The sequence below is a fragment of the Monodelphis domestica genome, chromosome 3 (genome assembly GCF_027887165.1).
Source record: "Monodelphis domestica isolate mMonDom1 chromosome 3, mMonDom1.pri, whole genome shotgun sequence".
Lineage (NCBI taxonomy): Eukaryota > Metazoa > Chordata > Mammalia > Didelphimorphia > Didelphidae > Monodelphis > Monodelphis domestica.
Genome location: NC_077229.1, coordinates 9,274,541 through 9,301,913, shown reverse-complemented (window position 1 = coordinate 9,301,913; position 27,373 = coordinate 9,274,541). Strand labels below are relative to the sequence as shown.

The 27,373-nt window shown below is 44.0% G+C and overlaps 1 protein-coding gene across 1 annotated transcript; it reads left to right on the top strand.

Annotated features, from left to right (window-relative positions):
- Window positions 1-10,278: 10,278 nt before the first annotated feature.
- LOC100015338 (zinc finger protein 383-like) lies at window positions 10,279-23,047 on the top strand. The gene is made up of 5 exons (XM_056821293.1): window positions 10,279-10,599; window positions 13,606-13,732; window positions 14,255-14,350; window positions 15,731-17,011; window positions 18,289-23,047. The coding sequence occupies exons 1-5, from the start codon at window positions 10,294-10,296 to the stop codon at window positions 18,300-18,302; spliced, it is 1,824 nt and encodes a 607-aa protein (XP_056677271.1). The 5' UTR covers window positions 10,279-10,293; the 3' UTR covers window positions 18,303-23,047.
- Window positions 23,048-27,373: the final 4,326 nt, after the last annotated feature.

Genomic DNA, 27,373 nt, shown 5'->3' with positions numbered 1-27,373 from the left:
CAGTCAGTCATACTTTACCCAAACCTCTCACCCTCATCCTTAAAAAAAAAAACCCTGGAGAGATGAGCAAGCCCAAGACTATGCTTTCCAGAGGAGGACACTGGGACATTTAGTGTCTTGGCCAAGTCATAAAGCTCTTCTGAGGTCCAATTTGTCTCCAAATCCAGGATTTTTTCCATCACATCATAATGCATCTCCATAGAAGAAGGTGATTCTCATTTGGTACAACATGAAAGGAAGATGCTACAGGAAGTTCTCTTTCAGCTCAAGGTAAAGAAGGAATATTTGAACAATGAGAACTGCCCCAAAGCAGAAGAGTTGTCTCACCAAGCAATAGAATATTAGGGATGAAAGAGATCTAAATGATGATTAATTCTAAGTCCCTCATTTTCTAGAAAGAGGGCAGAATTTTCCAGAAGAAAATGAGGACAAAAGAAAATAAGTGATCCAAGCTTATATCACTATGGAGCAGCAAAGACAACCCTGGAACATGAGTTGAGTATCTTAGCATCTCTCTCAGAAATCTTTTTCTCACACCAGACCAGGTTTCCACAAGGAAGTGAGAACTCTACTGTAAACACCAGTTAGGACCAATAACTGGGACTCTTTAAGAACTTAGTATTCAACAAATGTTATTGGGAAAATTGGAAAGTGGTCTGGCAGAAAATAGATGTAGACCTACATCTCACACCATATATGAGTTTAAGCTCCAAATGTGGATATAAGTTAGACATAAAAGATGATATTAAAAAAAATGAGGAGCAAAGAAAAGATAACCTGTCAGATCTATGAATGAGGAACAAAAAAAAAGATGACCTGTAAGATCTATGAATGAGGAGCAATTTTATGACAAAACCAGAGCTATAGAGGCTTCAAAACTGTAAAGGGGCAATTCTCATTATGTAATAATAATAATAGAGATAACATTTCTCTAGGGCTTACTGTGTTCCAGGCCCTGTGCTAAGTACTTTACAATGACTATCTCATTTTGATCCCACAACAACCCTGGGATTATTATCTCCATATTAAGGTGAGGGACCCAAGGCAAACAGAAGTTAAGTGACTAGCCAGCATCAGACATCAAGTATCTGAGGCAATCTGACCTTGGGTCTTCCTGACTAGACTTCTTGTTCTATACACTGAGCCATCAAGTTTCCCTACATATAATTTAAAAGCTTTTGTACAAATAAAACCAATAAACTAAAATAAAAAGAGAAATTGTTAACTGGAAAAATTCCAATAATTTCTCTTAACACATATATATAAAGAACCAAATTTATGAGCCAGTTCCCAATTGATAAAGAGCCAAAAGATACCAATAGATTGTTTACAGCAGGAGAAATACAAGTTATCAATAATCATCTGATAAAAACACTCTAAATAATTCATAATTCAAGAAATATAAACTTAAAAACTTGGGTGATTCCACCTCACACCTACCAGATTGGTAAAGTTGACCCCAAAAAAGAAAAATAAGAAATGCATGAGGGGCTCTGGTAAAACAGATATATAAGTTTCTGGTGGGTCAGCCATTCTGGAAAGCAAACTGGAAATATGCTCCCCCTCTGGCTTAGTGACTATGTGAGTAGGACTCTATCCCAAAGAGATGAAAGGAAGAGATAAAGACCCGTAAGTACAAAAACATTTCTTTTTGTGATGGAAAGTTAGGGGGTGCTTATCAATTGGAGAAGAACAGTACAAATTAGGGTTTATAAATGCCATAGAAGACTTGTGCTATAAGAAATGATAAAGAAAGGAGCCAAGATGAAGAAGATGGTGCAGAGAAACCTGGGAAACCTTTCATGAATGGATGCAATGAAAAGAACCAAAAAACAACTTTGTAAAGAGAAGCAACTTGAAAAGACTTAGATGCTCTTATCAATTACATGACCAGTCAGAATTCCCAGGGACCCATGATAAAACATGCTACTCACCTCTTGAGGCACAAGTGATGATAGTTTAGACAGAGACATTTTTTTTGGACATGGCCAATATGGGCATTTGTTTTGCTTGGCTAAATAGGTTTATAATGAGGTTTTTTCCCCATTTCCTGTTTTATTGTGGTGGAAGGAGGCAGGCTAGAAAGTAGAATTTTGTGGAAGGAAAGAAGGAGATTCCTAGGTTATACTGTTACTAGGATTTCAAGGTGGGGAAGCCTTCTATGAGATAGATATTGGTTTAAATCTCTGGGACTTAGGGGATGCTCATGGAGAACAGCATTCCTATAGAGGCAGCTAGAGTCTAAAACATTTCTTTATTTTGTTGTACCACTGATATGGTCCCTTACATCCTTCCCACTCTCTAAACAAAATCCTCTGAAAGCACATTTTGGCCTTCCCAGTCTTGAAAAAGTTCTCCTTTTTATGTCTCTACAGAGGAAAGGTCTCTTGCCTTGATTCAACTTAACTCCTCCATTATCAGAACTACCAACATGGATCCTTGCCCTCAATCACAGATTTGAATCCTGGTCTTCCTGACTCCAGGCCTAGCACTCTATCCATTGTACCACCTAGTTGTCCTCAGAAGTCTTTGATATTAAAATATTTGGCACTATCAAATGGCTCATCATCAGAAAGTGATGGTTTTTGGCAATTACATTAAAGAAGCAGAATAGACATCTGCTTTACTGCTGTACCCTAAGGACTATGGGATCTTTCAATAATAATATAAATAATAGTATACCACCTACTATGTGCTAGGTACCAGCTAATGACTTTACAAGTATTCTCTCATTTGATCCTTACAGCATCCTTGAGAAGTGGGTGTTATTGTCCCCATTTTACAGGGAAGGAAACTGAGGCCCAGAGAAGCTGAGTGACTTGCTTGGGATCAGTCAGCTATGAAGAGTCTTGAGGCTGAATCTGAATCCTGACTCTCTATGTACTGTAGAGCCCCCAGCCAGCTGCCTTTCTGACTTGAAGCTAAAATGCTCCATGCAACTTCTCTGTTTGTATCAGCACATAATAAGATCCTATAAATGCTTTACTTATTCATCTTGTCTTCCCCAACAGAATGGAAGCTTCCTGAGCTCAGGGACTATTTAATCTTTGTCTCTACAGCATCATGCCTGACACCCAGAAGGTGCTTAACAAGTGCTTGATGACTGACTGAAATCTAAGATCATTGGACAGTGGGGAAGGGGATCTTCAGTCAAAATAATTTCTTAGGAAAAATCAGGCAAAGGTATGAGCATGGGAGAGACATCACACGACATGAGCTCAGGAAATGAAGAAAGTTCTTATCCTGGTCTCGAACAGGAGAAATGACAGGGGGTGCCACAGATTCCTTTCCTGAGTAACAAATGGCTAAAGCAACAGAACAGAGCCTTTTAAGAAAAAACAACAACAACAACAAACCACAAAATAATGATCAACTTCAAACTTGTCCTAATTTCTTAAGAATCTAAAAGTAAAAATATTTTTCTAGATCCTCCCCAAATGGCCCCATCTTTCCTTTTCAGCCTTCTTCCACATCAGTCCCCTTTACACATTACAGGGTCCATTCAACTGGCTAATTTGCTGTTCCTCACGCATGACTCTTCATCTTTAGTGTTTATCCCTTTGTCCTAGCTGTCCCTCCTTCCTGTAATGCCATCTTTCCTTGCATCTCCCTTTTGAAATTTTTTGTTTCCTTCAGAACTCAGCTCAAGAGCTATGAACTGGTCCAACCATTCTGGAGAACAGTATGGAACTGTGCCCAAAGTGACATAAAACTGTGCATATCCTTTGACCCAGTAATATCATCACTACCAGGGCTGTATCTCAAAGGCATCAAAGAAAAAGGAAAACAACCTTGTACAAAGGTCCACGTACAAAAAATGCACATTGGTACAAACCATGGATAGCGACATTTTTTGTTGTAGTGGCAGAGTATGGGAAATGAAGGGAATACTCTTCAATTGGAGAATAGACAAGCTGTAGTGCATGGCTATGATGGAATACTATTGTGCTATAATTAACGATGAGGGGGAGAGTTTCAGAAAAACCTGGGAAGACTCATATGAACTGATGCCAAGTGAAGCAAGAAGAACCAGGAGAACATTATGCACAGCAACAATAAATTGTCATGGGGATTAACTGTGAAAGACTTAGCTACTCCGAATAAGACAAGGATCCAGGACAATTCTAAAGGACTCATGATGAAAAATGCTCACCAACTCCAGGATAAATTAAGTTTTGAGTTCAGACTAAAGCATTTTCCCTCTATAGCATGGCAAATGCGGAAACATGTTTTTTGAATTTCACAAGCATAACTGTCACCATACTCCTTGCCTTTTTTTTTTAACCCTTACCTTCCATCTTGGAATCAATACTGTGTATTGGTTCCAAGGCAGAAGAGTGGTAAGGGCTAGGTCATGGGGGTAAAGTGATTGGCCCAGGGTCACACAGCTAGGAAGTGTCTGAGGTCATATTTGAACCCAGGACCTCCCATCTCTAGTCCTGGCTCTCAATCCACTGAGCTACCCATCTGCCCCCACCTCCTTGCCTTCTTAATGAGTGGAAGAAGGAAAAATTTTGAAACTGAACATAATTTTTTTTCTAATAAGTTAAAAGTTGAATGAGAGGTTGAAATCCTAATGGGAGAAGGTGCATTGAGCAAAAATACAGGAAAAGAAAGTGAAAGGTAGCTTGTAGAGAAACAAAAAGCAATGAAATATGTGCCTGGAAATGATGCATAGCTTTAGAACCTCACCTTTTCTTCCCTGTCTTGAGAAAATGGAAACACGGCAAACTCTGGGCTCCTCTGTCATACCCAGACAGCCAGGGCCCAGCTGGACACACATCAGTCCTCTCTGGCTCTAGTAGGAGTAAAAATGAACAAATACTCCTCGTATTTAAAAATATGTAGGATTTTTAATAATAAATCAAAAGAGGGGGAAGAAAAAGAATTCTTTCAGTCAAGTGAGCAGAGCAAAGAGAGCCAGAGACTCACACCTGTAGCTTTTTACCAAAAGCACCAGCTCCCCCAAAAGAGCCCCTCAGTGTGGGTCTCAGTCAAATTTCTCTCCCAAACATCCTTGCATAAAATGAGGGCATAACTTAAAAGGATACTGGGAATGTAGCTCAGGTGTGGCAAAGTTTCCATCTGCACACTACCCTCCTCAGTTCTCTTCTTAGAAGGCTCTGCAAAGGAAGCAGGTAGTGTGACCTACCCTATTGTTCCTGTCTTCCAACTCATTGCACACCCCTCAACCCCCTCAGGAGCTCTAACCTTCCTGAGATCAAATTGATCCAGAGGATGCTCTGGAGCGTCCCACCTGCTGTCCATGCTTGAAACTCACACCCTCCTCCCGGGTCCTTCTGGGAATCTCCAGGGACATTCAAGGTGAAGGATTTTCCACATTCACTGCATTCACAGGGGTTTTGGCCAGTCTGAATTCTCGGAAGCATTCTGTAATATGCTGTGAGAGCTTTCTTCTAATGGAAAATCTTTCTGCCTAGGCTTCTCTCCCTTGTGAATAATACTTCCCACACACATTCTTGAGGTCAGAAAACATTTAGAACTCCTTGGGAATGTTTTCTCCCATAAACTGCATTCATGAGGTTTCTCTCCACTCTGAATAATGAATGCTGGGAGGAGTAAGAAGGAACTTCTGAGAAAATGCCTTCCCCCACGCTCCACATATGTGAGGTTTTATTCCCGAAGGAGATCTCCAGGGCAGAGAAAGAGTAGAGCTTTGTTGGAATGTCTTCCCACACTCGCTGCATTCACAGGGGTTCCTTCTCTCCAGTGTGAGTTCTCTGATGTGGAAGTCAGGGTTGTGAGCTGGGGAAAGGCTGTTACACAATCATTGCATGTAAAAGGTTTCTTTCCAGAATGAAATCTATTATGTCGCGTAAGAACTGTACTCTGGAGAAGGAGGGGGCTCCTTCTACAAGGAAGGTCCTATTTCTTAGAGGGGCTCTGATCCCTCTAATAAACAGTTATTGGCTCCGAGCTCTGCCTCAGTTGTTTTATTTGTAATCCAGCAAATTTAAGGCCACAAAGAGTTTAGGATGGAATGGGGGAGAGAAGCAGGTGACCCAGTGCTTGCTGTTTTGCTTTTAATTCAAAGCTTAAGACAGCCCCAGGCACAATGTAAACTTCTTTCCAAGCAGTTGGATACTAGCTGTCCACTTTCTCAGCAACAGTGTCTTCTTTGACTCCAGCAAATCAGTGACAAAATCTGATCCTGTCTCTTTACAGCATTCCCATAGGTCACCTTCCCTTCAACTACCTTGGTATAGACCCTTCTCATCTCTGACCTGAACTTCTGAAATAGCCACCCCCTACTTTGATCTCCTGCCCTAAATCCCTCCCCACTCCAGTGTATCCTGCACAGTCACTAAAGTAATTTTCCCATAGCACAGATCTGACTGTGCCCCCCTCACTGCCCCTCAGTCAACTTCAATGGCTCCCTATTCCCTCTAGAATCAAATAGAAAATGTTGTATGTGTGGACCCTTCCTCCCTTTCCCATGGCTTTATGCATTAAATTCCTCAGTGCTTCTGTGGTTCAGCCAAACTGGCTTTTTTTCTCTGTCCCTCAAGCACATTTCCCCCTGCCTTTGTTGCCTACCCCTACAGAGAATGTTTTTCTCTCCTCACCTTCCCTTCTTGGAGTCACTCCTTTCTTATTTCTTCCAGATTCAGCTCAAGCCCAACCTTTTGCAGAAACCCACTCTTGGCCCCTCAGTTTTCAAGAAGGAGGTGATGCTGGAGAATTACAGGAAGCTGCTCTGCCCGGTAAGGAGGGCTCCTCTGAGTATTTGTGAAAGGGTATTTGCTTCCTTCTCCTGGGACTCTGCCTAGTCTTCAGGAGTATTTCTTTGGCCTATTAAAAAAAAAAAGTCAACCAAACAAGTATTTCTTAATCACAATGAGGTTAAGATAGGGTGCTTGTGGCCCCTAGTCCCAGCTGAAGGATTCTTGCTTTTTATGTTTGGAAACTTACTACTTCATTAGGTGATCTCCCTCAAGCTCTGTTTTCTCAGGCCAGAGGGGCTTCTTAATTTCTGGGGGTAACATCTGAAGTCATAAAGGTTCCAGACACCTTTTGGTATTGAATGGCTCAAGTGAATGCCTTTCTTTTTCTCATTCTAGCATCTTTCCAGGAAAATAAACCAGATCTCAGATTGAGAGCCAGGCCTAGAGATGGGAGGTCCTAGGTTCAAATCTGGCCTCAGACACTTCTCAGATGTGTGACCCTGGACAAGTCACTTGACCCCCATTGCCTAGCCCTTACCACTCTTCTGCCTTGGAGTCAATACACAGTATTGACCCCAAGACGGAAGGTAAGGGTTTTTAAAAAGAGAAAAAGAAAGAAAATAATATGTATTTTCCAGAATATTGGAGAAAGGGGTGTACAGACAAAAGTTTATTTGTCCAAGAAAAAGAAGTATTTTTACTCTTTCTTATAGGTTGGGCCAACAGACCACAGTCTGAGGCAACTCCAAAGATGTAAGTCTTATCCCAGCAAATCTTCCAATGGAATGATCTACATATCTCCAAGGAGGAGGAAAGCCTGGGAATATTTGATCCTAGAGGGAATAGGGAGCCATTGAAGTTGACTGAGGGGCAGTGAGGGGGGCACAGTCAGATCTGTGCTATGGGAAAATTACTTTAGTGACTGTGCAGGATACACTGGAGTGGGGAGGGATTTAGGGCAGGAGATCAAAGTAGGGGGTGGCTATTTCAGAAGTTCAGGTCAGAGATGAGAAGGGTCTATACCAAGGTAGTTGAAGGGAAGGTGATCTATGGGAATGCTGTAAAGAGACAGGATCAGATTTTGTCACTGATTTGCTGGAGTCAAAGAAGACACTGTTGCTGAGAAAGTGGACAGCTAGTATCCAACTGCTTGGAAAGAAGTTTACATTGTGCCTGGGGCTGTCTTAAGCTTTGAATTAAAAGCAAAACAGCAAGCACTGGGTCACCTGCTTCTCTCCCCCATTCCATCCTAAACTCTTTGTGGCCTTAAATTTGCTGGATTACAAATAAAACAACTGAGGCAGAGCTCGGAGCCAATAACTGTTTATTAGAGGGATCAGAGCCCCTCTAAGAAATAGGACCTTCCTTGTAGAAGGAGCCCCCTCCCTTCTCCAGAGTACAGATTTTATTCCCTTCTGTGCACAGCCCCATCCTTACGTGCCTGGTTGGTCCAGGCACCAGTGCATTGTCTCATTGGTGGATTAGAAACTCTTGGCACAGCCCTGGACAGATTGCTACCAAACAAGGTGAACACATAGCAAGCAGCTCATCATCCCGCCTTAAGACACCCGTGTTAACAACATTCTCAGGGCCGCCCAGAGTAGTCCAGTGGCAGGTCCTGCCCTGACATCATTGGATATTGTATCAAGCCTCTTGTCTAGGTCAAGGCTGCCCAGTCATGGGTAGAAGGGGACTTTTATTGTGTCAGGAGACTTCCCACAGCAAAAGAAGCTCCCTCTGTTCCATGGAAAAACGTGCATGTGACCCTGGGCCATCGCTGGCACTCTGCCTTCTTTGTTCGGTTTTGTCTCCTGCGGTTGGCGGCAGGGGCCTACCACAGCGCTGTCCTGCCACCCACGACTGGTGTAACCTCTTCCAACTCATCAGAGCCACTTTAGGGTCCAGCTTGCTGGATGGGGGTCCCAAGGGAGGCAGTCCTGCCGTGCACCCTTTTTACCGCATCCCGGGGCTTTCCACTGAGGCTCGCGCCGGCTGCCTGGAGCGCCCCGTGGCTATGCGGTCAAGTTAGACTTTAGCCCAGTTTCAGGAGAGGAAAGACTCTTACTTTCATTGTTTGTTAATGAGAAGTACCTAGTCACTAGCCCGGTGAATGACGTCAGAGATGGGCGGATTAGAGCGAATGGGAGGGAGCAGCGGCTTAAAGCTGGGCCGGGGTCCGCTAAATGGGGGAGGGCTCCAGTGATTTCTCTGAGGTCTGCAGGCCCCCGCCGTGGTGGGTTAGAAACAGCGTTCTGGGGGACGCGGATTTACTCCGAGGCTCCCCGCTCCCCCGGGCTCTGGAAAGCCCTTTGTTCGTGCAGGCTTCTCCGTGGTCTCTGCAGAGACCCTTTTGTCAGCCAGTGCCTTTACGGAGCCATTAAGTCATACAAAAAGCTGCTCTCGTTGCTGGGGGGCCATTGGCCGCTATGACGGTTCACTGCTACTCTCGCCCTGGGACTTTGGGGCCTCAGTTTCCCTTTGCCGCAGATTCCCTGCGACAGGAGCGACGAAGGAGATGCTCATGCCTCTTTGGAAAGTATTTCTAGCGATAAAACCCCAATCCGCGGAGCCCCGGCTTGTCTCCAGGGCTCCGGTAGGGCGACTTTTCTGGGTCCTCTACGGCCGGGATCCCCAGGGGCCTGGAGCTGGACTCCGCGAGGTCTGGTCCCCTGGAGAACGGCTGCGGGAGCCGGGCAGGGAGCAGGGCTAGTGCTCTGGGGCTCCCATCCATGGCTGTGGGTTGGCAGCAGCAGGGATGAGGCCCTGCCTCTAGGAGGCCGGCTATGGCGGCCGGGCTGGAAGCAGACCCGGGCGCCGTGGGCCACAGCTCTTTCCAGGCCTCTGGACCAGTGATGACTAAGGGAGAGCCCAAGGCGTCCGAACCTAGGAACTGGGAGGGGGGCGGTTCCGAGCGAGCTGAGTCCCGGAGCCCGGCGGGAGAGGCTACTGCAGAGCAGACCCTGGGCCATTGGGAGGGGCAGGATGCCTGGGACGTGGCTGCCATGTCCGTGTCCAGGGAAGATGCCTGGGCGAGGGTGGGGTGGGGGGAGGGGCTGCTGAAGGCCCAAGGGCGCCATGGAACCCAGGGAGGGGGCGGCCCGGGATGCCGCGTCTCCGGGAGATGACAAGATGGCCTTGGAGCCAAGCTCGGCCCCACGGCGCTCTAGGCTTCCGTTCAGGAGCCGGCCTGTCTGCCTTCCCACCCGTGGCTGGGGGCTGTCTTTAAACAGCGCCGGCACCTACCCTGAACCGGGCAATTCTAGCTCCGTCCTCCGGGAGCTCAGAAGCCCGCCCGGAGCTGGAAGAAAAAGGGAGAGGAGGCAGCTAGTTGACTCAGTGGATGGAGACCAGGCCATAGAGACAGGAGGTCCTGGGTTCAAGTTTGACCTCTGACATTTCCTATGTATGTAACCCTGGGCGAGGCACTTCACCCCCACCGCCTAGCCCTGACCACTCTTCTGCCTTAGAACCAATGCACAGTAGGTATTCCAAGACGGAAAGTAAGGGTTAAAAAAAAAAAAGAAAAGAGGAAGGGAAGGGGAGAAGGAGGCGGGGCGCCGGGCGGGGCAGGGTGGGGCCTCAGGCGTCAGCTCCTCCCAGTCAGGCTATGCAGGAGGATACAGAAACAGAAGAGGCGGGCCCTGAGGCTCGTCAAGCCCGCCCCCTGTCTCCGGTCACACCCCTATTCAGGCCACACCCTCTGTCTCCGCCCCACTTCCCAGAAGCCTTTGCTTTTGAGCTGCAGGAGGTGGTGACACCATCTCCTCCGCTTTTCATCCGCCGCCCTGGATCCCGGGCCCTCCTCCGGGCTGTCTCCGTGTCGCCGAGCCGGAGCCGGGCTCTTCGTCCTGGAGGTGAGGCCGGAAGGGCCGGGTTTGCGAGCGGCTTCACTCCCAAGTCCGGCCGGGGCTCCGTGAGTCCTCTGCGTCTGCGCAGCCTCTGCGAGAGGGCGGCATTGTCCTTGCGGGGGGGGGGGGGGTGGGAGTGGGTGGAGGAGGGGCTGGGGGGGCGAGCGGGGGGCGGGGAGCGGGGTTAGCGCTCTGGGAGTTGCCAGGCCCTTTTCTCTTCGGCCTTTGGGGATAGGGGGAGGGGAATCCGCCCTTCGCGCCTGCGTATTTTATTATAACTTTGAGCCAATCAGAGGCGCTGTCGCTGCTCCGCCTCAGCCGCCCATCTTCTGGATCTGGTAGGGGAAGGTTGCGTCTCTGTCAATGTCCTGTGTCCCGCGACGCTCACCCCCACGGTGACAAGTGGGGGTTCCCGTTACCCCTATAGCACGGGGAACCTGAGGCTCGCTTGGCGGGGACTCTGGGGCTAGACTTGCATTCAGATTCTCCCTGCTCCCTCCCCCGGCCTCTTCTTTGAGCTCCCCTGACCCCGATGCTGTCATCCCCCTCCGTACCCCCCCCCCCTTTTCCCCACAACCTTCCCAGACCCAGGCACAGTCTTTGGGGCTCTGGGTCAGACTGGGGGTGGGTAATTGCGGTGGAAATCATAGCAAGTATCGGGGTCCTTTTTTCCACTTTATGGTCTCACCACACACACAGGCAGCAGCCAGGTAACCACTGGACCTGGAGTCCGAAGGCCCTGAGTGCAAATCCAGTCTTAGACACTTCCAGCTGTAGGACTCTTATCTGACCTGTGTCCTTTAGGAAAATCCCTTTAGTCAGTTGGAGGGTGGTTTGGAGTGGGAAGAAGCTTGAGGCAGGCACACTCGTCACTCGCTGTTTCAGTAGTCTGGGCACTGGATATTGAGAGGCTGCACCAGTGGTAGAAGAAAAGGGACCTTCTTGAGTGATGTTGCAAAGTGATATTATGCGGTGGTGGCACCATATTGGATGTGGGGGAGAGGATGACTCCCAGCTTTTGAGTTGGATAGTCTGGGAGGACGATGGCTTCTACAGTGACAGGGAAGACAGGGTGGGGAGAGTTTAGGAAGAAAGAAAATGACTTCTGTTTGGGCTCTATTGAGTTAAGGATGTGTAAAGGGCATCGAGGTCCTTACGCTTGAGCTGAGAAATTGGGGGTCAGTTCTGTGATTCAGAAGTCCCGGAACTGCCTTCTGAATAAGAAAATCACGCTCTTGCTTAGGTTAGCAATCATGGGTAAGTCGATTGATCAGTGATCTCTAGGGGATCCAAGACCAGGACTCCTTCTTACTCATGCATCATCCACCTCAGTTTTGGAAGCTGATTAGTTAGCCCTCTCTTAGACATGGCAGGATGTCTCTAATTGGACTAGCCAATGAGGAGGTGGTCCCCATTCCTTGTTATATGGGGAACAGTCAGTCACATGCCTGGAGTCTAATCAGATCTTACTGACTTACACATAATGTTCTCCCTTTACCCCAGTGGCCAGTCAAGGACTTGTTTTGCTGCAAGCAGACCCATCTGTCTGTCCTGAGCTGGTTTTTATTTGCCCAGGAAGATAGAGCCCATGATCTCAGTTGTCTGCCACCTTGGGTGGGGCAGTCCCTAAGAACAAAGGAATGAATACAGAATTTGGGGATCAAATCTGAGCCTTAATTCAAAACTCAGCAAATAGAAATAATTCAATAGATTTCAGATCAATCTCAGCAGAGAGAGGAAGTCAGGGAAGGTCGATTTCAGAGTCATCAGCATAGAATGGTCATTAGATCCATGGGAACGGATGAGATTACCCAGTGAAGTAGGAGAGAGGGAGAAAAGCAGAGGACCCAGGACAGAGAACTAAGGGCCACCATGGTTAGAGGGTATCATCTGGTGGAGGATTTAGCCAAGCAGATAGAAGAGAAATAAGAGAAGAGCTGGGAGAGAGGTGTATATTGAAAATGTAGAGAGAAGAGAATATCAAGACAATCTTTTATCACGTCTAAGGCTAAAACCGCTGATGTTAAAGGCAATCAGGTGGCTCAGTGGACAGAGCTTGGCCTGGAGTCTAGAATACCTCAGTTCAAACGTAGTCTAAGAAACAAGATGTATGACTGTGGGCAAGCCACTTGAACCTCTATTTGCCTCAGTCTCCTCATCTGTATAATGGGGATAATAGCACTTTCTTCTCTCTGGCATTTAGAGCTCATTTCAACATGACCCATTCCAGTTTTTAAATCTGTTACTCCCTTTCATACATTCTACTGTCCGGTTTGATGTTCCTCATTGTTGATGTGCAATCTCTGTCCCTTTGTACTTATTCACTGTCCTCCCAGGGATCCTCTTACTCCAAACATCAGCCTATCAGAATGTTTTCCTTTTCCTAAGACTCAGATGGAGCTCCACCTCTTCCAGGAGGCCTTTTCCACTCCAAAGTCTTGGCTTCTTCTTTTCATCTCATCATGTAACCCAGTGCCTGGCATGGATTTGGTCCCAGTGCCTGTTGCTTGGTTCTTGTGCCTTTTGGAGAAGACTTCCAAAGGGGAACCTGAGCAGTTGAGTGGGAGGCAGCATGGGATGGTAGACAGGGCTGTGGATGGTCCTGGAGACAGGGAAGGAGTCACAGCTCTGACCCTGTCTGGGTGACCATGAACAACTCCCCCCTCCCACCAGCCTTTCTTAGTCTCAGTTTGCTCATCTGTAAATAGAGACAAGGAGGACTTTCCTTCCCAAGGGGGTGGTGAGGAAAGTGTTGGCCAGATCTTGGCTGTCACCAGTTATATGCATGTTGTCTCCCATTAGACTGTGAACTCCCTGAGGACGGGATCTGTGTTTGCCCTTCTTTGTATGCCCAGGGCTTAGCTCAGAGCCTGGCACAGCGTTTATGGTACATAAATACTTAATTTGATATATGATTCAAAATCTAGCATAATCTGAGGTATGTAGTAAGCACTCCTAAATATTTAATATAGTCAGAATCAATCCTTGTAATTCCTGCCTATCTCACCTCCCTTCCTAGGTCCATCTGGGGTATGATCTCTGGCTGAGCATAAATTTACTTATTGTTTCAGGACTCAGTGACTTTCAAGGATGTGGCCGTGGACTTCACCTGGGAGGAGTGGGTACACTTGGACCCTTCCCAGAAGGAGCTTTACTGGGAGGTGATGCTGGAGAACTACAAGAACCTGGTCGGCCTGGGTGAGAAGGGCCCCTCTGGGGCCTTGAGATCTGCCCATAAAAGGGGATTTTCTTCCTTCTTCTGTGGGCCCTTTCTAGTGTTCAGCAGGGATACTTTGGCCTATAAAAGACCCTAGCATTTGTTAATCATAATGAGGTCAAATGACAGGGTGCTTGTGCTCCCTAGTCCCAGCTGAAGGGCTTTTGTTTTATATATCTGGAAACTAACTACTTCACTGTATGATCCGAATCTAGCTCTCTGTTCCCCGAGGCCAGAGCAAATACTTGAAGTCAAGAAAGGTCCCTCCTACCTCAGAATTGAATGGATCCAATGAACTCCTTGTCTTTCTAAACCCATCTCCATTCGTCATCCTGTTCCCATATCTTCCCTGGAAAATAAACCAGACCACCCTTCAGATATTTCTTTATATTCCTCTGTAAGCCTCTACACTCCTTGGACCTTCTTAGCTTGATTCTCGGGGTCTGTGAGGCTTGGCTTCTGAGATGACCCTCTATCCCCATCACTTTGTTTTCCATGACCAGGTCTGGCAGTTTCCAAAGGGGACACGGTCTCACAGCCTAATCAAGAGGAAACTCCTCGGATGCCAGTATGTGGAGCTGTACGAAACAGGTCCCCAGGTGGGTGAGTGAAGGCCAGGCACTTGAGTACTTGGCACCCAGCAGCTCAGGAAGTCACTTGACTCAAAGGCCAGTTAAAATGGGCACAGGAATCTCTTCTAGTTCTCCGGACCTGCGGAGAAGAGCTGAGGTTGCCTGACCTGGGATTTCTTTCCTAGAACGTCAGCCAGTCCCTTTACTGCTCTCTCCACTCATACACAGATTCCTCTAGACTGAGAGAAAGAGATATTATGCTCACAAGGGTAAAAGAGTTCTTGGTCTTCCTCTTTTCCTAAGGGTTACCTTACTATAGGATCCTTGCATTTCAGAAGAGAAAGGGACTTCTTTGGTCATTTAGGCCTAGGTATACTTGAGTAGAACCAGCCCCACCTAATGATCCTTTCTCGAAGGTTTATAGTAATGGGAAACAGTCTTGGGAGCAAGAAAGGCTTGGGAGCTGAGCCTATAGCTAGGAGAACCAGATGATATTCTGTTTTCTTTCATTTGAGAGTCTGGGCCTGCCACCAAGGACTCCAAACCACAGTTGGGCATTTACATAGAAGACTCCTCCTAGGAAAGCCTCCTTCCTATGGGATAATCCCTAGGTCTTGACATTGGGGGAAGCCACATTTGAGAGATCAGAGCAATGAGAACCTTTTTAGATGAGTAAAACCATCCAAAGAAAACTTTTCAAAGAGGTGAGGCGCCATGAATGCGACAGATATGGCAGCAGCATCTGTGCAGAGCCCATTCTTCTCCCATAAAAGAGATGTTTATCTTTATGAATGAATCTACGTAACTGTGATACATGGAGAAAGAGCTTCCAATTCTCTTCAGACTTACAGATGTAGAAGAGCAAATTACTATGTGTAGCCTATTAATTTAATGAAATTGTACCATTTCTCATATCACACCATATTGGAAGTAATAAACTAAATTTGAGATTGAAAATCTAAGCATGTATTTAATCTCTGAAGACCTGCCCCTGAGTATTTGATGTCAGAGACATCTAAGGGTAAAGTGCTGAACGGAAATTTTCCTCTAGACCTTACTCAACCTCAGTTTATCCTGGATAGAGAAGCCTTATATTTGAAGAATGTGAGGATTGTGCAAAGCTCTTCAGGTAGAACACAAAATTACTTGAACATCGACTCTGTTCCTCTGCCTTATCTCCCATGAGCCAATTAATTCCTTTTCTCTCTTTTAAAAATGTATGCAATTGGCTACAAGTAATATCATAGTATTGGGTCATATGAAATGACTAGTGTGGTGAATACAAAAAAATTAGAAAACATGACCTGCTTTAAGTTCAATCATAAATAGAGTATTGGCAAAAGTGACGGGAAAAAAAAGCTTACTCATCCAGGGGAAAAGGGTATTTACACCTTTTCTTTCTTTCAGATTGGGACACCAGGCTTCAGAGCAAGGTATCAGCTCCCAACACTATTTCTATGGAAGATGTGCCCCAGCAGACCTTTTCATGGAATGATCCATGCATCTCTAAGTTTGGGGGAGCCTGGAACTATTATGGCAGAGTAATGCAGAGCAATGAGAAGAAACATTCAAGACAAATAAATACAGTCCAAGGGAGATCTCCTGATGAAATGAGAGGCTATGAATACAATGCATATAGTAAAACCTTTAGTCCAAACACAGTTGTTCTTCCACAACAGGGATTATCTGCAGTAATGAATCTCCACAGAAGTGATAGCCAGGGAAGGAGCTTTGAAGTCTATTCAGACCTAAGACAATTTAATAGAATCTCTTCAAAGAAGTATTCTAAAGGTAACGAATTTCAGAAAGCCATCATTTATGGTTTTGATGGTATTGAAAAGCATAGAACATATGCTGGTGAGAACCTTTATGATTATGAGAAATCTTTTCTCCAGAACATGAAACTTACTCCTCACCAGGGAACTCTTTCAGGAAAAAGGATTTATGAATGCACTGAATGTGGGAAAGCTTTTCAACAAAATTCATATCTCATAAAACACCAGAAAATCCATACTGGAGAGAAACCTTATGAATGCAAGGATTGTGGGAAGGTGTTCCGATGGAGCACTAACCTTTCTCAGCACCGGAGAACTCATTCAGGGGTAAAACCTTATGAATGTAGTGAATGTGGGAAGACATTCTGTCAGAAGGCAGATCTTACTCAACACTATAGAATTCATACAGGAGAGAAACCTTATGCATGCAGTGAATGTGGTAAGTCTTTTCGCCAAAAAACAGATCTTACACAACATTGCAGAATTCATACTGGAGAGAAACCTTATAAATGTAATGACTGTGGGAAAGCCTTCCCCCGGAGTACCACGCTGACTCGACATCAGAGAACTCATACCGGAGACAAACCTTATGAATGCAGTGAATGTGGGAAGACCTTTGTTCAGAGAACAGAACTTATTCGACATCATAGAATTCATACTGGAGAGAAACCCTTTGAATGTTTCCAATGTGGGAAAGCCTTCTGTCAAAGGTCAGCTCTTAATCAACATCATAAAATTCATACTGGAGAGAAACCTTATAAATGCAGTGAATGTGATAAGACCTTTCACCTTAACTCACAACTTACTCAACATCAGAAAATCCATACTGGAGAGAAGCCTTATGAATGTAATGAATGTGGAAAGGCCTTTTTCCTGAGGGCAGATCTTAATCGACATTTTAGAATTCATACGGGTGAGAAACCTTATGAGTGTTTTGAATGTGGTAAGACTTTTAGCTGGAGCACAACACTTACTCAACATCGGAGAATTCATACAGGAGAGAAACCTTATGCATGTAATGAATGTGGGAAGAAATTTTCCTGGAGCACAGCACTTACTCGACATTATAGAATTCATAATGGAGAGAACCTTATTAAAATAACAACATAAGGTTTTTCCTCCAGAAGACCTTCATAGTAAATATACTTAATACTGGGAGGGAACCATAAGAATATAATACACACGGAAAGTCCTTCAGCAAATGATGGTGAAACAATTCAGTTGTTGGGTTGTGGACTAGAGATACAAAATAAGGCGTAAACTTTCAGAAATATCAATGTTTTGAATTCTTTTCATTGATCATACTTATTAGAAGAGAGTTCTTTATTGGAGAAGTAAGTGAGGGACAATGAAGTGTCCAAGAAAAAAAAAGACCCAACAATAAAATGTAAAAATGTATCCCCTCACTAAGAGTGCACAACTTCTTGAATATTGTGCTTTCAATATGAAAGAAAAATGAATAGTAGCCAACAATATAGGTAGGTGGGATTATAATTGGTTTACTGGCAGCTTGGAAAGTAGTCAGTGCTTGGGGATCTGGGTTTTACCCTCTGCTATTTGATAATTTTTTTTTGTCATATTGTATATGTATAACACTGCGCACTTCAGAGCATTGTATAAATGTAATCTTTTGTTCTTAAAGGTATACATGGTATACCCATCAAATCTGTAGATGACTCAGAGAGACTTAATTAATTTGGATTTGATATGCTGTTAAGTTGGAACTGCCCATGGGACATCTATTAGAGTTACCTAGCAAACAATTGGTAATTAATGACTAGGACTCCCAAGAAGTCATTGAAGACTTTGTAGAGAGTAGTCTCAATGAAATGATAGGAACTGACACTGGGAGTTGGGAAGTGGGAGGTGGCAAAATTGAGCCAAGAGTAGATGGCTTTTTCTTGGAGGTTGCCTGTGAGAGAAGGAGGAAGATAGCACCAGTGAATGTTTTGCCTTTTATGACAGCCCCATTTCCTAGGCTCTGATTTTTAATATCTAGGTAATTCCAAACTCTTCTCATTTATCACCACTCTTAACGCCCCATATCCAGCCAGTTACTATGGCCTGTCAATGTTAGCTCCACAGCAAGAATTTGTACTACCCTTCTCTCCACTCAATTGTGTCCCTATTTCAGGCCTTCATCTCTATATTCCCATGTCTAACAAAGAAATTGCCATTCTCTATACCCAGGTCTGCGTTGGTGAAGACGTGGCACGTGTGCCGAGCCAGCACTCTGGGGAGCTACTCTGTTCTCCCTCTTCCCAGTGCCTGAGGACATTTTTTGTATGCCCCACCCCTCTGTCCAGCCACCAAAAGCAAGCACTTTTCTCCTTCAACTGTCTGGTAATGGGGGGTGCTCATTGACAGCTTGAATTTGCCTTCTGGGCACTCGAACTTGTTAAAGGTTTGCCTATGCTGGCCTAAGCCATTCTCTCAAGATGTTCCCATGATTCCATTCTCTCCCACTTTCTTTAGCTGATTTTGTCTTGTCATCTCTTTCTGTTTAATCTTTATCCTGTCTGCTAGTTACTTCCTTAGTGCCTTCAAAAATGTTCAAGTCCTCTCCCTGAACCTTCATTCTTAAAAAACAAAACAAAAAACCCTTCATAAAACCTCATCCACCCTCCCTCAAGCCATCATTGAGAAGTGTCCCTTTCTCAGACAAGTCTTCAAAAGACCTGTTCTCTATTTTTTGCTTCTACTTCCACTGTTCTTTTCAGCACTTATCATTTTGGCTTCCAACCCAATAAACTCAACCGAAATGTCTATCTCCAAAGTTCCAAATAGCCTATTAAAAAAATTTTTTTTTAATTTCAATTAAAAATTTTTTTCATGTTTACATGATTCATTTTCTTTCCCTCCCCCCTCCCCAAGTCAATAAGCAATTCCCCTGGGTTGTACAAATGTTATCATTTGATACCAATAGCCTATTTGATTGTCAAATCTTTTTTATTTTTTAATTATTTTTTTAACATTATTTTATTTGGTCATTTCCAAACATTATTTATTGGAAACAAAGATCATTTTCTTTTCTTCCCTCCCCCCTCCACCCCCCATCTCTCCCATAGCCGACGCACGATTCCACTGGGTATCACATGTGTTCTTGATTCGAACCCATTTCCATGTTGTGGGTATTTGCTCTAGAGTGTTCATTTAGAGTCTCTCCTTAGTCATATCCCCTCCACCCCTGTAGTCAAGCAGTTGCTTCTCTTTGGTGTTTTTACTCCCACAGTTTATCCTCTGCTTGTGGATAGTGTTTTTTCTCCTAGATCCCTGCAGATTGTTCAGGGACATTGCATTGCCACTAATGGAGAAGTCCATGACATTTGATTGTACCACAGTGTATCAGTCTCTGTGTACAATGTTTTCCTGGTTCTGCTCCTTTTGCTCTGCATCACTTCCTGGAGGTTGTTCCAGTCTCCATGGAATTTCTCCACTTTATTATTCCTTTGAGCACAATAGTATTCCATCACCAACATATACCACAATTTGTTCAGCCATTCCCCAATTGATGGGCATCCCCTCGTTTTCCAATTTTTGGCCACCACAAGGCGCTGATATGAATATTCTTGTACAAGTCTTTTTCCTTATTATCTCTTTGGATGATTGTCAAATCTAATGGGCCTGTCTCCATTTTTTTTTTTAAATAATTTTCAACCTCTTTGTTGTATTTGATACAGTTGTTATTTTTCCCTCTTGTATCTCTTCTGTGTGCTAGATTTTCATGACACTTTTCTTTCCTGGTTCTATTTGTACTTGTCTTAACTGTTCCTCTGATTCTTTCTGGCTCATTCCTATTGTTTCCCTTAATTGTAGGTGTTTCCCTAAGGCTTTGCTAGGGACCCTCTTCCCCTCCTACCGTCTTTTGGTGACCTCATCAGCTCCCATGATTTTTTTTTTTTAATGGCTATGACTTAGACCTATATAACCACTTCTACTCTCCCCCCTAAATTTCTTGGATTTCCAGTTATCTGTTGGGCCTTTCAGCTGTTCCAGATGTTCAAACTCAGTAAGTGTAAAACTGAACTCATTGTGTCTTCTCCAAGGTCAGTCACCTACCATACTTCCCTATTTCTCTTAAAAGCACCACCATTCCTTTAATATCCCAAATTTGTAACTTGTTATGCTTGACTTCTTACCTTTCTTCTCTTCACATTCCATTCAAATACAGAAACTTGAATTCTTTACCTCCATAATGCTGCTTATATCTGACCCCTTTAATCATAGTGTTACCACTTTAGTTTAGGCCCATTAGCTCTCACCAAGATGATTACAACTAACAGCTTCCTAATTGGTCTCTTGGCCTCCGCCTCCACAGAGAAAATGGTTCTCAAGGACCCCCCAGGCAGTGTCCTGTCAAACCTGGGAGGCAATGGCAACATTGGCGGGCGGGAGAGGAGGAGCAGGGAGGGCAGCAGAGGCTTTAAAACTAATCTGTCTTTTTGTCTATTAAAGCAATTGCTCTACCAACTTACAGAGGAGCAAGGGTTCTCAACTCCAGACTTCTGGGCACCACGATGTAAGATTTAAATCAGTATCCAATAACTCCAAGTATTATATTTTGTAAGATTTATTAATAATCACTTGAAGTAGAAAAAATACAAGAACAAAAGTAAAAGCCCGAGTAAAGACGTGAGAAAAAAATCTGCCTGGGACTCGCCCCACCTCCACAAACCCCGATCAGGGGAGAAGAGAGTGAGGTGGGGCTACCCAAAACTATCTCCAAAATGTAGGACTTAACATGAGGACGAAAGTGGAATGCTGGAATTTAGAGTTCTGGGGAGCAAATCCTAATTACACAGTATACATACTCTAGGTCCTCCTATAGCTGTCAGCACAATTTTCCTTAAGCCCAGATCTAACCAAAAGGCTTGCCTACTCGGTAAACTCCCACGGCTCCAATTTATCTCTCTAACCTCAGTGGAAATTACTCTCCACTCTGCTATGTAGCCAAATGTTCCTAATGATTATAGCAAGCATTTATGTAGTACTTTAAGATTTATAACAAATGTTGTTTCACTTGTTATTTCATATTTCATCCCTACAACAGTTCTTGGAGGTAAGCGAAATCACCCCTATTTTCCTGACGAGGAAACTGAGGCACAAATGTGGTTCTGTGACTTGCCCATGGTTACACAACTATCTGTAAGCATGGTGTCTGAGGCAGTATTCGACCTCAGCTGTTTCTGACTTTGAAATCCTGGGCTTTACTCACTGTCCCACACAGCATCTCCCATCTCTGTGCCTGCGGACTGGTTACCCCCAAGTCTGGAATGGACTCCTTCCTCACCCCTACCTCATACAATTCCCTTCTTTCTTGAAGATATAGCTCAAGTGCCATCTTCCATGTTCTTTCTCAAACTTTTTGTGTCATGAACCTCTATAGCAATCAGGAAAAATCTATGGACCCCCTCTCAGAGTGATAGTTGCAAGAGTATAAAAGATGCATAAGATAATAAATGAAAACTAATTTACAGTTTTCAAGAATGTGTATTAAAGCAGCTAGGTGGCTCAGTGGTAGAGAGCCAGGCCTAGAGATAGAATTGTTAGATAGAATCCAGGTTCAAACCTGGATTCAGATACTTCCTAGCTCTGTGACCCTGGAGAAGTCACTTGATCTCCATTGCCCAGCCCTTACTGCTATTTGCCTTGAAACAACTACTTAGTATTGGTTCTAAGGAGGTAGAGGTTTTTCAAAGAAGAATATATATTAAAGGGTTTCCAGACCCCAGGTTAAGAATTACCCTGTTCCCCTTGAATGCTCTTGCCAACTACTAGTGCCCTCATTCCAAAACTACCTTCTGTTCAACTACTTTCAAATAGCTGAACTAATGATTGTATATGTATGGGATTAAATCTTATTTTACAAGAAAAAATTGAAAATGGCAAATTGAGAGAACTTCAAAAACTCATCTGAACTGAAACAGCCACTTAAGAAACTGGAGAACATTGTATGCAATGGAGTATAGTCATGAAGATATATTTTTTTAAATGTTTCTTTCTTAGAATCAATACTAAGTATTGCTTCCAAGGCATAAGAGCAATAAGAGCTAGGCAATTATGGTCAAGTGATTTGCCCGGGGTCACACAGTTGGGATGAAGTTGAGGGCTAGATTTGAACCCAGGACCTCCCTTTTCCAGACCTGGCTCTACCCAATGAGTCACCTAGCTGCCCCAAATTATTTTCATAGTAGTCTTTTTTGCAAATGCTTATCATTTCTATTGCAATCCTTGATGAACAAATGACCCACAATATAATGTTTCTTGTATGTATGACTGGACATTAAACAGAAGCACTCTGTCTTCATTTGCCAACTCCTCCCCTGGTCCTCATTAGTGTGAAGAGAGAATTAGACTCTTAGACTCTCTTAGTTTATTTTTATTAGTTTATTTAGTTTAATTTTAATCAAATCAAGAACTTAAAGTACCCCTACTTAGTACCTAGCTAACCATTAAGTAAGAGAGCTCACAAGTCACTTACTAGTTCACAACCCCAAAAGCCACCAGCACTGCCCCTCTTGGGTAGTGCTAAGCAAATTGGGAGACTGTGATTGGTTCCTGTGAAGTGCGAGAGAGACAGGAAGTGACATGGAAAAAAATACAAAAGGCAAGACCAAAGGACAAGATTCACTCTGCATCCTTGGTTCTTCAGCGAGGAGACCCTTTCTTGGTTGGTGCTTCGGTGGGACACTCTTCAGCGTGAGCTCTGGTGAGATTCTCGACGGTCGTCTTAGTCTCATGTATGCTGAAGGCTCTCAGTGTTTTTTTCAGTATCTCCTGGCTCTTCAAATTTCAGCTTCCTAATTAGGACTTTGGATTCTGGTGAGACTCACTTTTGGATCTATATTTGCGGTCTAGGATTAGGGTATTTGTAGCTAGGCAATTTTTTCCCCTATTTCTTTCCTATATTTCATATCTACCCAGTTGTAAATAAAAGCTGCTAACTGTTTTTCTGACTGAAGGATTAATATTTTATAAACGTCGACCACAATATTACTTTTACAATTCATATTAGTCAAACCTAATTTTAAATCTTACATTAATTGGCAGATCACAAAGCTTTGATTAGCACTCTCAATCTTCTGATAATTTTCTTTACTTTTTACTATCTCTAAAACTATCCTTTAGTCAGTTCTGAGTAGCTAATTCTGGAGTTAGGAACCTACAGCTGTTGATCTGTTTGCTGTATGGAAGGGTAAGTTTGTTAAAACAGCTCAATAGTTTTCTTTTACAACAATCGGCCCCTCAGGGCTTTCACCTTCAGGGCTTTCACCTTTGGGGATTCCTTGACTGGGGGAAGCAACCCTGTCCCCACAAGCTTCCATCTTGAAGTCCATAATTCTTTAAGGCATTCCTGAAACCTCACATGTCTCTAGCATTAGCTTAAGCAGGAGGTGGAATGCTAGGGATAGGAGTTAGAGGAAGCAGCAGCAAAAATAAGTTAAACTGCTCCTTTAATTCTGAAAGGCTTTCAGAGTTCACAAAGGGCAAAATCCCAGCAATCCACCAAACTGTTTTTTACCCCCTATCCCCACCCCAGGCCAGCTCAGAGAACCACTTGGCCCTGGCATTTTTACCCCTAGGGGGAAGAGAGTAGAAAACTTAACACCCTCTTAGCTAAGGCTAATTAGGATGTGCCTGTACTTACTCCAATTTTTTTTCTCTCAAGTCCATGGAAGACCCAGGCCACTAGCCTTCTGAGATTCTAACCCCTTGCCAGTACATAGTAGGGTAGCACCACCTACTGACAGAAAGTAGAATTACAAGCACTTTAATAATTAGATTGAAAAATAACAAATAGGCTACTGAATATGATGCTGGAGAATGTGGCCCACACCCTAAAAGAACAGTTTCCTGCTTATCTCAAACAGCTCCTGTTTCTGGAGAACATTTCACAATGGCTTTATTTAGCACTGTTCCTGGGTGTACTTATACTAATAGGATATCTTGTAGTTTGCCTATTCCTCAAGAAAAAAAAAACTGTAAGATAGCTCAATTGATCTCAAGGCTCACCTTGAGAAAAAAAAAAAGGAAGATAGCTTGATTGATCTTAAGACCCAGATAAAAACCCTTGAGAAAACTTGAGCAATCCCAAGATTCAGAAAGGAGATTCATCTCCCCACACCCCCTCACCATCTAAGCCTACTCATTCTCTTTCTTGTTCTGTCCTATGCATTTCTCGTCCTACTTAAACCATTTATGTTCCTACTCAAACCACCTCACCTCTTGCTCAAACTATTCCTTATCCTGTTAAAACTACCTCTAAAACTACCCACATTTACCCTATCTGACCTATTCCTGTCCCTACCTAACCCATTTCTCCCCCTGCCCCTATCACTCCTCCCCACCTCCTTACCTACTCCATTGCAACCGAAGTCAAGCCAAGTAACAGAAATTGAAAATAATTCAGTTAAAACCTATTCCCCTTAAGGGAAGAACCCACTTACAATAAAAGCAGAGATTTAGTGACTCTTAGGCACCATACATCTTTTACCCCACAAGATATTGATTCAAGGAAAATACCCCTTCCTTTGAAGATGAGCCTATTGTGGTTATAGAAAAAGGTAGAAAGTATTTACAGCACTTATGATCCCACATGGATTGACATGGAAATTTGCTCCAAGCCTTTTTAATGGAAAGAGAAAAAAAAATAAAATTGTTTCTTTTGTTAATCAGGCCCAAGGAAGGAGAGCAATTCATTGGCCCTGGGAAGACCCCAAATGGAACTCTGACAATGAACAATACTACTTAAAACTATTCCAGGCTAGAGAGGCATTACTAATGACAATGAGAGTTTATTCTCATAGGCCTGGTACATTAACAAAATTCAAAAACCTTAAACAAAAATAGGATGAAAACCCCTCCCAATGTGGAAGAGGCATGAAAGAAGAGAGAATTTTCATGCATGGAAGACAGAAAGCTGGGGATGAAACATAACATTCTATTTGGAATGTTCCCAGGAAAAGGATTCCCCTAGTATCTCTCTAGTCAGCCAGAGTATCTAGTTATTACAATTGACACACCAGCATCCTATTTATTACACCAGTTTATGGATAGACTTATTGAGCTAGGAAGTAGATATGTAGACCTGAATCTTTCCACAGAAAGGAATGTCAGGTGGTAGATGAAACAGTTTGTAGAAAACTTGTAAAGTGGTCAAAGATTATTTTAAGACAAACTGCCCAAAGTGGGCTAATGTGGATCTTGAAGAATTGAGGAGAGTAGCAGTTTATGTCTTTAACAGTCATGAAAAGAAAGATGAAGATAACTGACTCAGTGGAGGCATTCAGGAAAGAAATAAAAACTTTTAAGGAGGAAATTAGAAAAGAAAAAGAAAATCAAGGAGTGACCATAGCCCCTTTGCAGGAATCCACAAATCAACCACTAATGTGTCAATTCTGTGGGAAAAGGGGTCACATAATGATGAACTGTAAGAAGTGGAATCAGGTATAAAATAATATAAATTTTAGGAATAATAGCAACTATAATAATAACTTTAGAAATAATAGAAACAATTGTGGAAATAATAATCCAGATGAGGCATATCATGATTCACATCAAAATACTTCAAATGGGGCTTGTCCATGCTATAATCAGGGTGGTAATCCCCCTCAGTGTAGGAAACTCCAGGGAAATGGCCAAGGATCTTAATGAAGGTGTGAGGTGGGGGAGTGGGTTGGTAAGGGCTCTGGAATTGGAGAGTGAAACCTTTGATTTCCCAGACTCTGATGTTTTAACACCAGTTATCCCAGTCCATTCTTCCCATCATAGTAATGAACCACATTTGACCCTGAAGGTTGCAAACACATTATGATTGCTTCTTAGACACTGGAGCTTCCAGATAAATATTGGTTAGTAAATCCAATTCTGAATGCAATTCTATTGGCTCTTTAAATGTAGTAGATGTATCAAGAGCATCTCTAAAGATCCCAAAGCTTTCTCCTTGAATGGTGTCTATGGGACCCCTATCAATAGAACACTTTCCTTTAAATGCCTGGTTCCCCTATAAATTTGTTAGGGAGAGATCTTTTATGCAAACTTAGAACCACAATAGCATGCTCTCAAGATAGCTCTATAATGCTAGAATTACCTGAGGAATCTTTAAATTTGTTTTCTGTACTTCTTTTAAACAGTCGGTGAAGGTGAAGGTGAAGGTGAAGGTGAAGGTGAAGGTGAAGGTGAAGGAGCCTCCCACCTTTAAAATCCCAGTGGAAAAACCTGATTTTCTCTGGGCCACATCTTCTGATGTAGGCCTACTCAAATCAGCTGCTTCTATTCAAATTAAGACAAAAGGTGTTGCACCTCCTTCCATTCCTCAGCATCCCCTATCAAAAGAGGCAATTTAGAGAATTATCCCAGTGATAAGTTCATTAATTGAGCAAATCTGAATATAATGCACCTATTCTACCTGTAAAAAAGTAAAAATGAGACAGATGGAAAACATGTATATTGATTTGTACAGGATTTAAGGGCTGTAAATAATCATGTCATAGAAAGGCCTCTTCTGGTTCCAAACGGAGCCATAATTATCTCCTCTGTTCCCATCACAGCCACATATTTTACTGTGGTAGATCTGTGCTCAGCATTCTTCTCAATCTCTATTCATGAAAATTCCAGGAATATATTTGCCTTCACCTAGGAATATATGCAGCCCTGAGGAAGGGCCTAGTGGGTGCCCCGCTGGGTTCTGGGGGCCAGGGGGGGAGGGGAAGAGGGGTCTGGTCATGCCCTCAGCAGTCCTGGCAATGCGTGGAGGAGGGGGAGGGAGCGTCTGAGGCTCCAGTCCTGGGGGAGAAGCTCCAGAAATATGGGGTGTGGGGGAGGGGTCTGGAGCTAGAGGGCGCGTGGGGGAGCTAATGGGGATATCCATGTGAGAGCAGGGATTTGGGGAACGGGAGACAGGGATGGGGAAGGGAGGGAAGAAAGGGATGAAAATGGGAGAGGAAGGGATGGGGGAGGAGGAAAAGAAAGGACGGAGGGAGCGGGCAAAGCGAGGGGGAGGAGGGGAAAGTGAGGGGAGAAAAGGGATCGCACAAGGGGGAAGGGGCAGGGGGTCCCTTCTCCTCACCCCTTCCCATAGAGAAGAAGAGTATCGCTGCCCGACTTGGCAGATCCAAGATGGAGGAGAGAAGTGCGGAACCCAGCGGAAAAGGGAAAGTCCAGAGAATAACCCGGAGCTCTGGCCCCGGGAGTTCCCACAGCTTCGATCACCCACTTATCCCTCCGGCATAGGCCTCGCCCCTCGCCCCGCCCCCTCCCTTCACCCAAAGGTTTG

Coding starts and splice junctions, on each gene's coding strand:
- LOC100015338 (XM_056821293.1), top strand. CDS start 10,294: ATGCAGGAGGATACAGAAACAGAAGAGGCGGGCCCTGAGGCTCGTCAA. Junction 13,733..14,254: donor CAAGAACCTGGTCGGCCTGG/GTGAGAAGGGCC, acceptor TTCCATGACCAG/GTCTGGCAGTTTCCAAAGGG. Junction 14,351..15,730: donor TGTACGAAACAGGTCCCCAG/GTGGGTGAGTGA, acceptor TCTTTCTTTCAG/ATTGGGACACCAGGCTTCAG.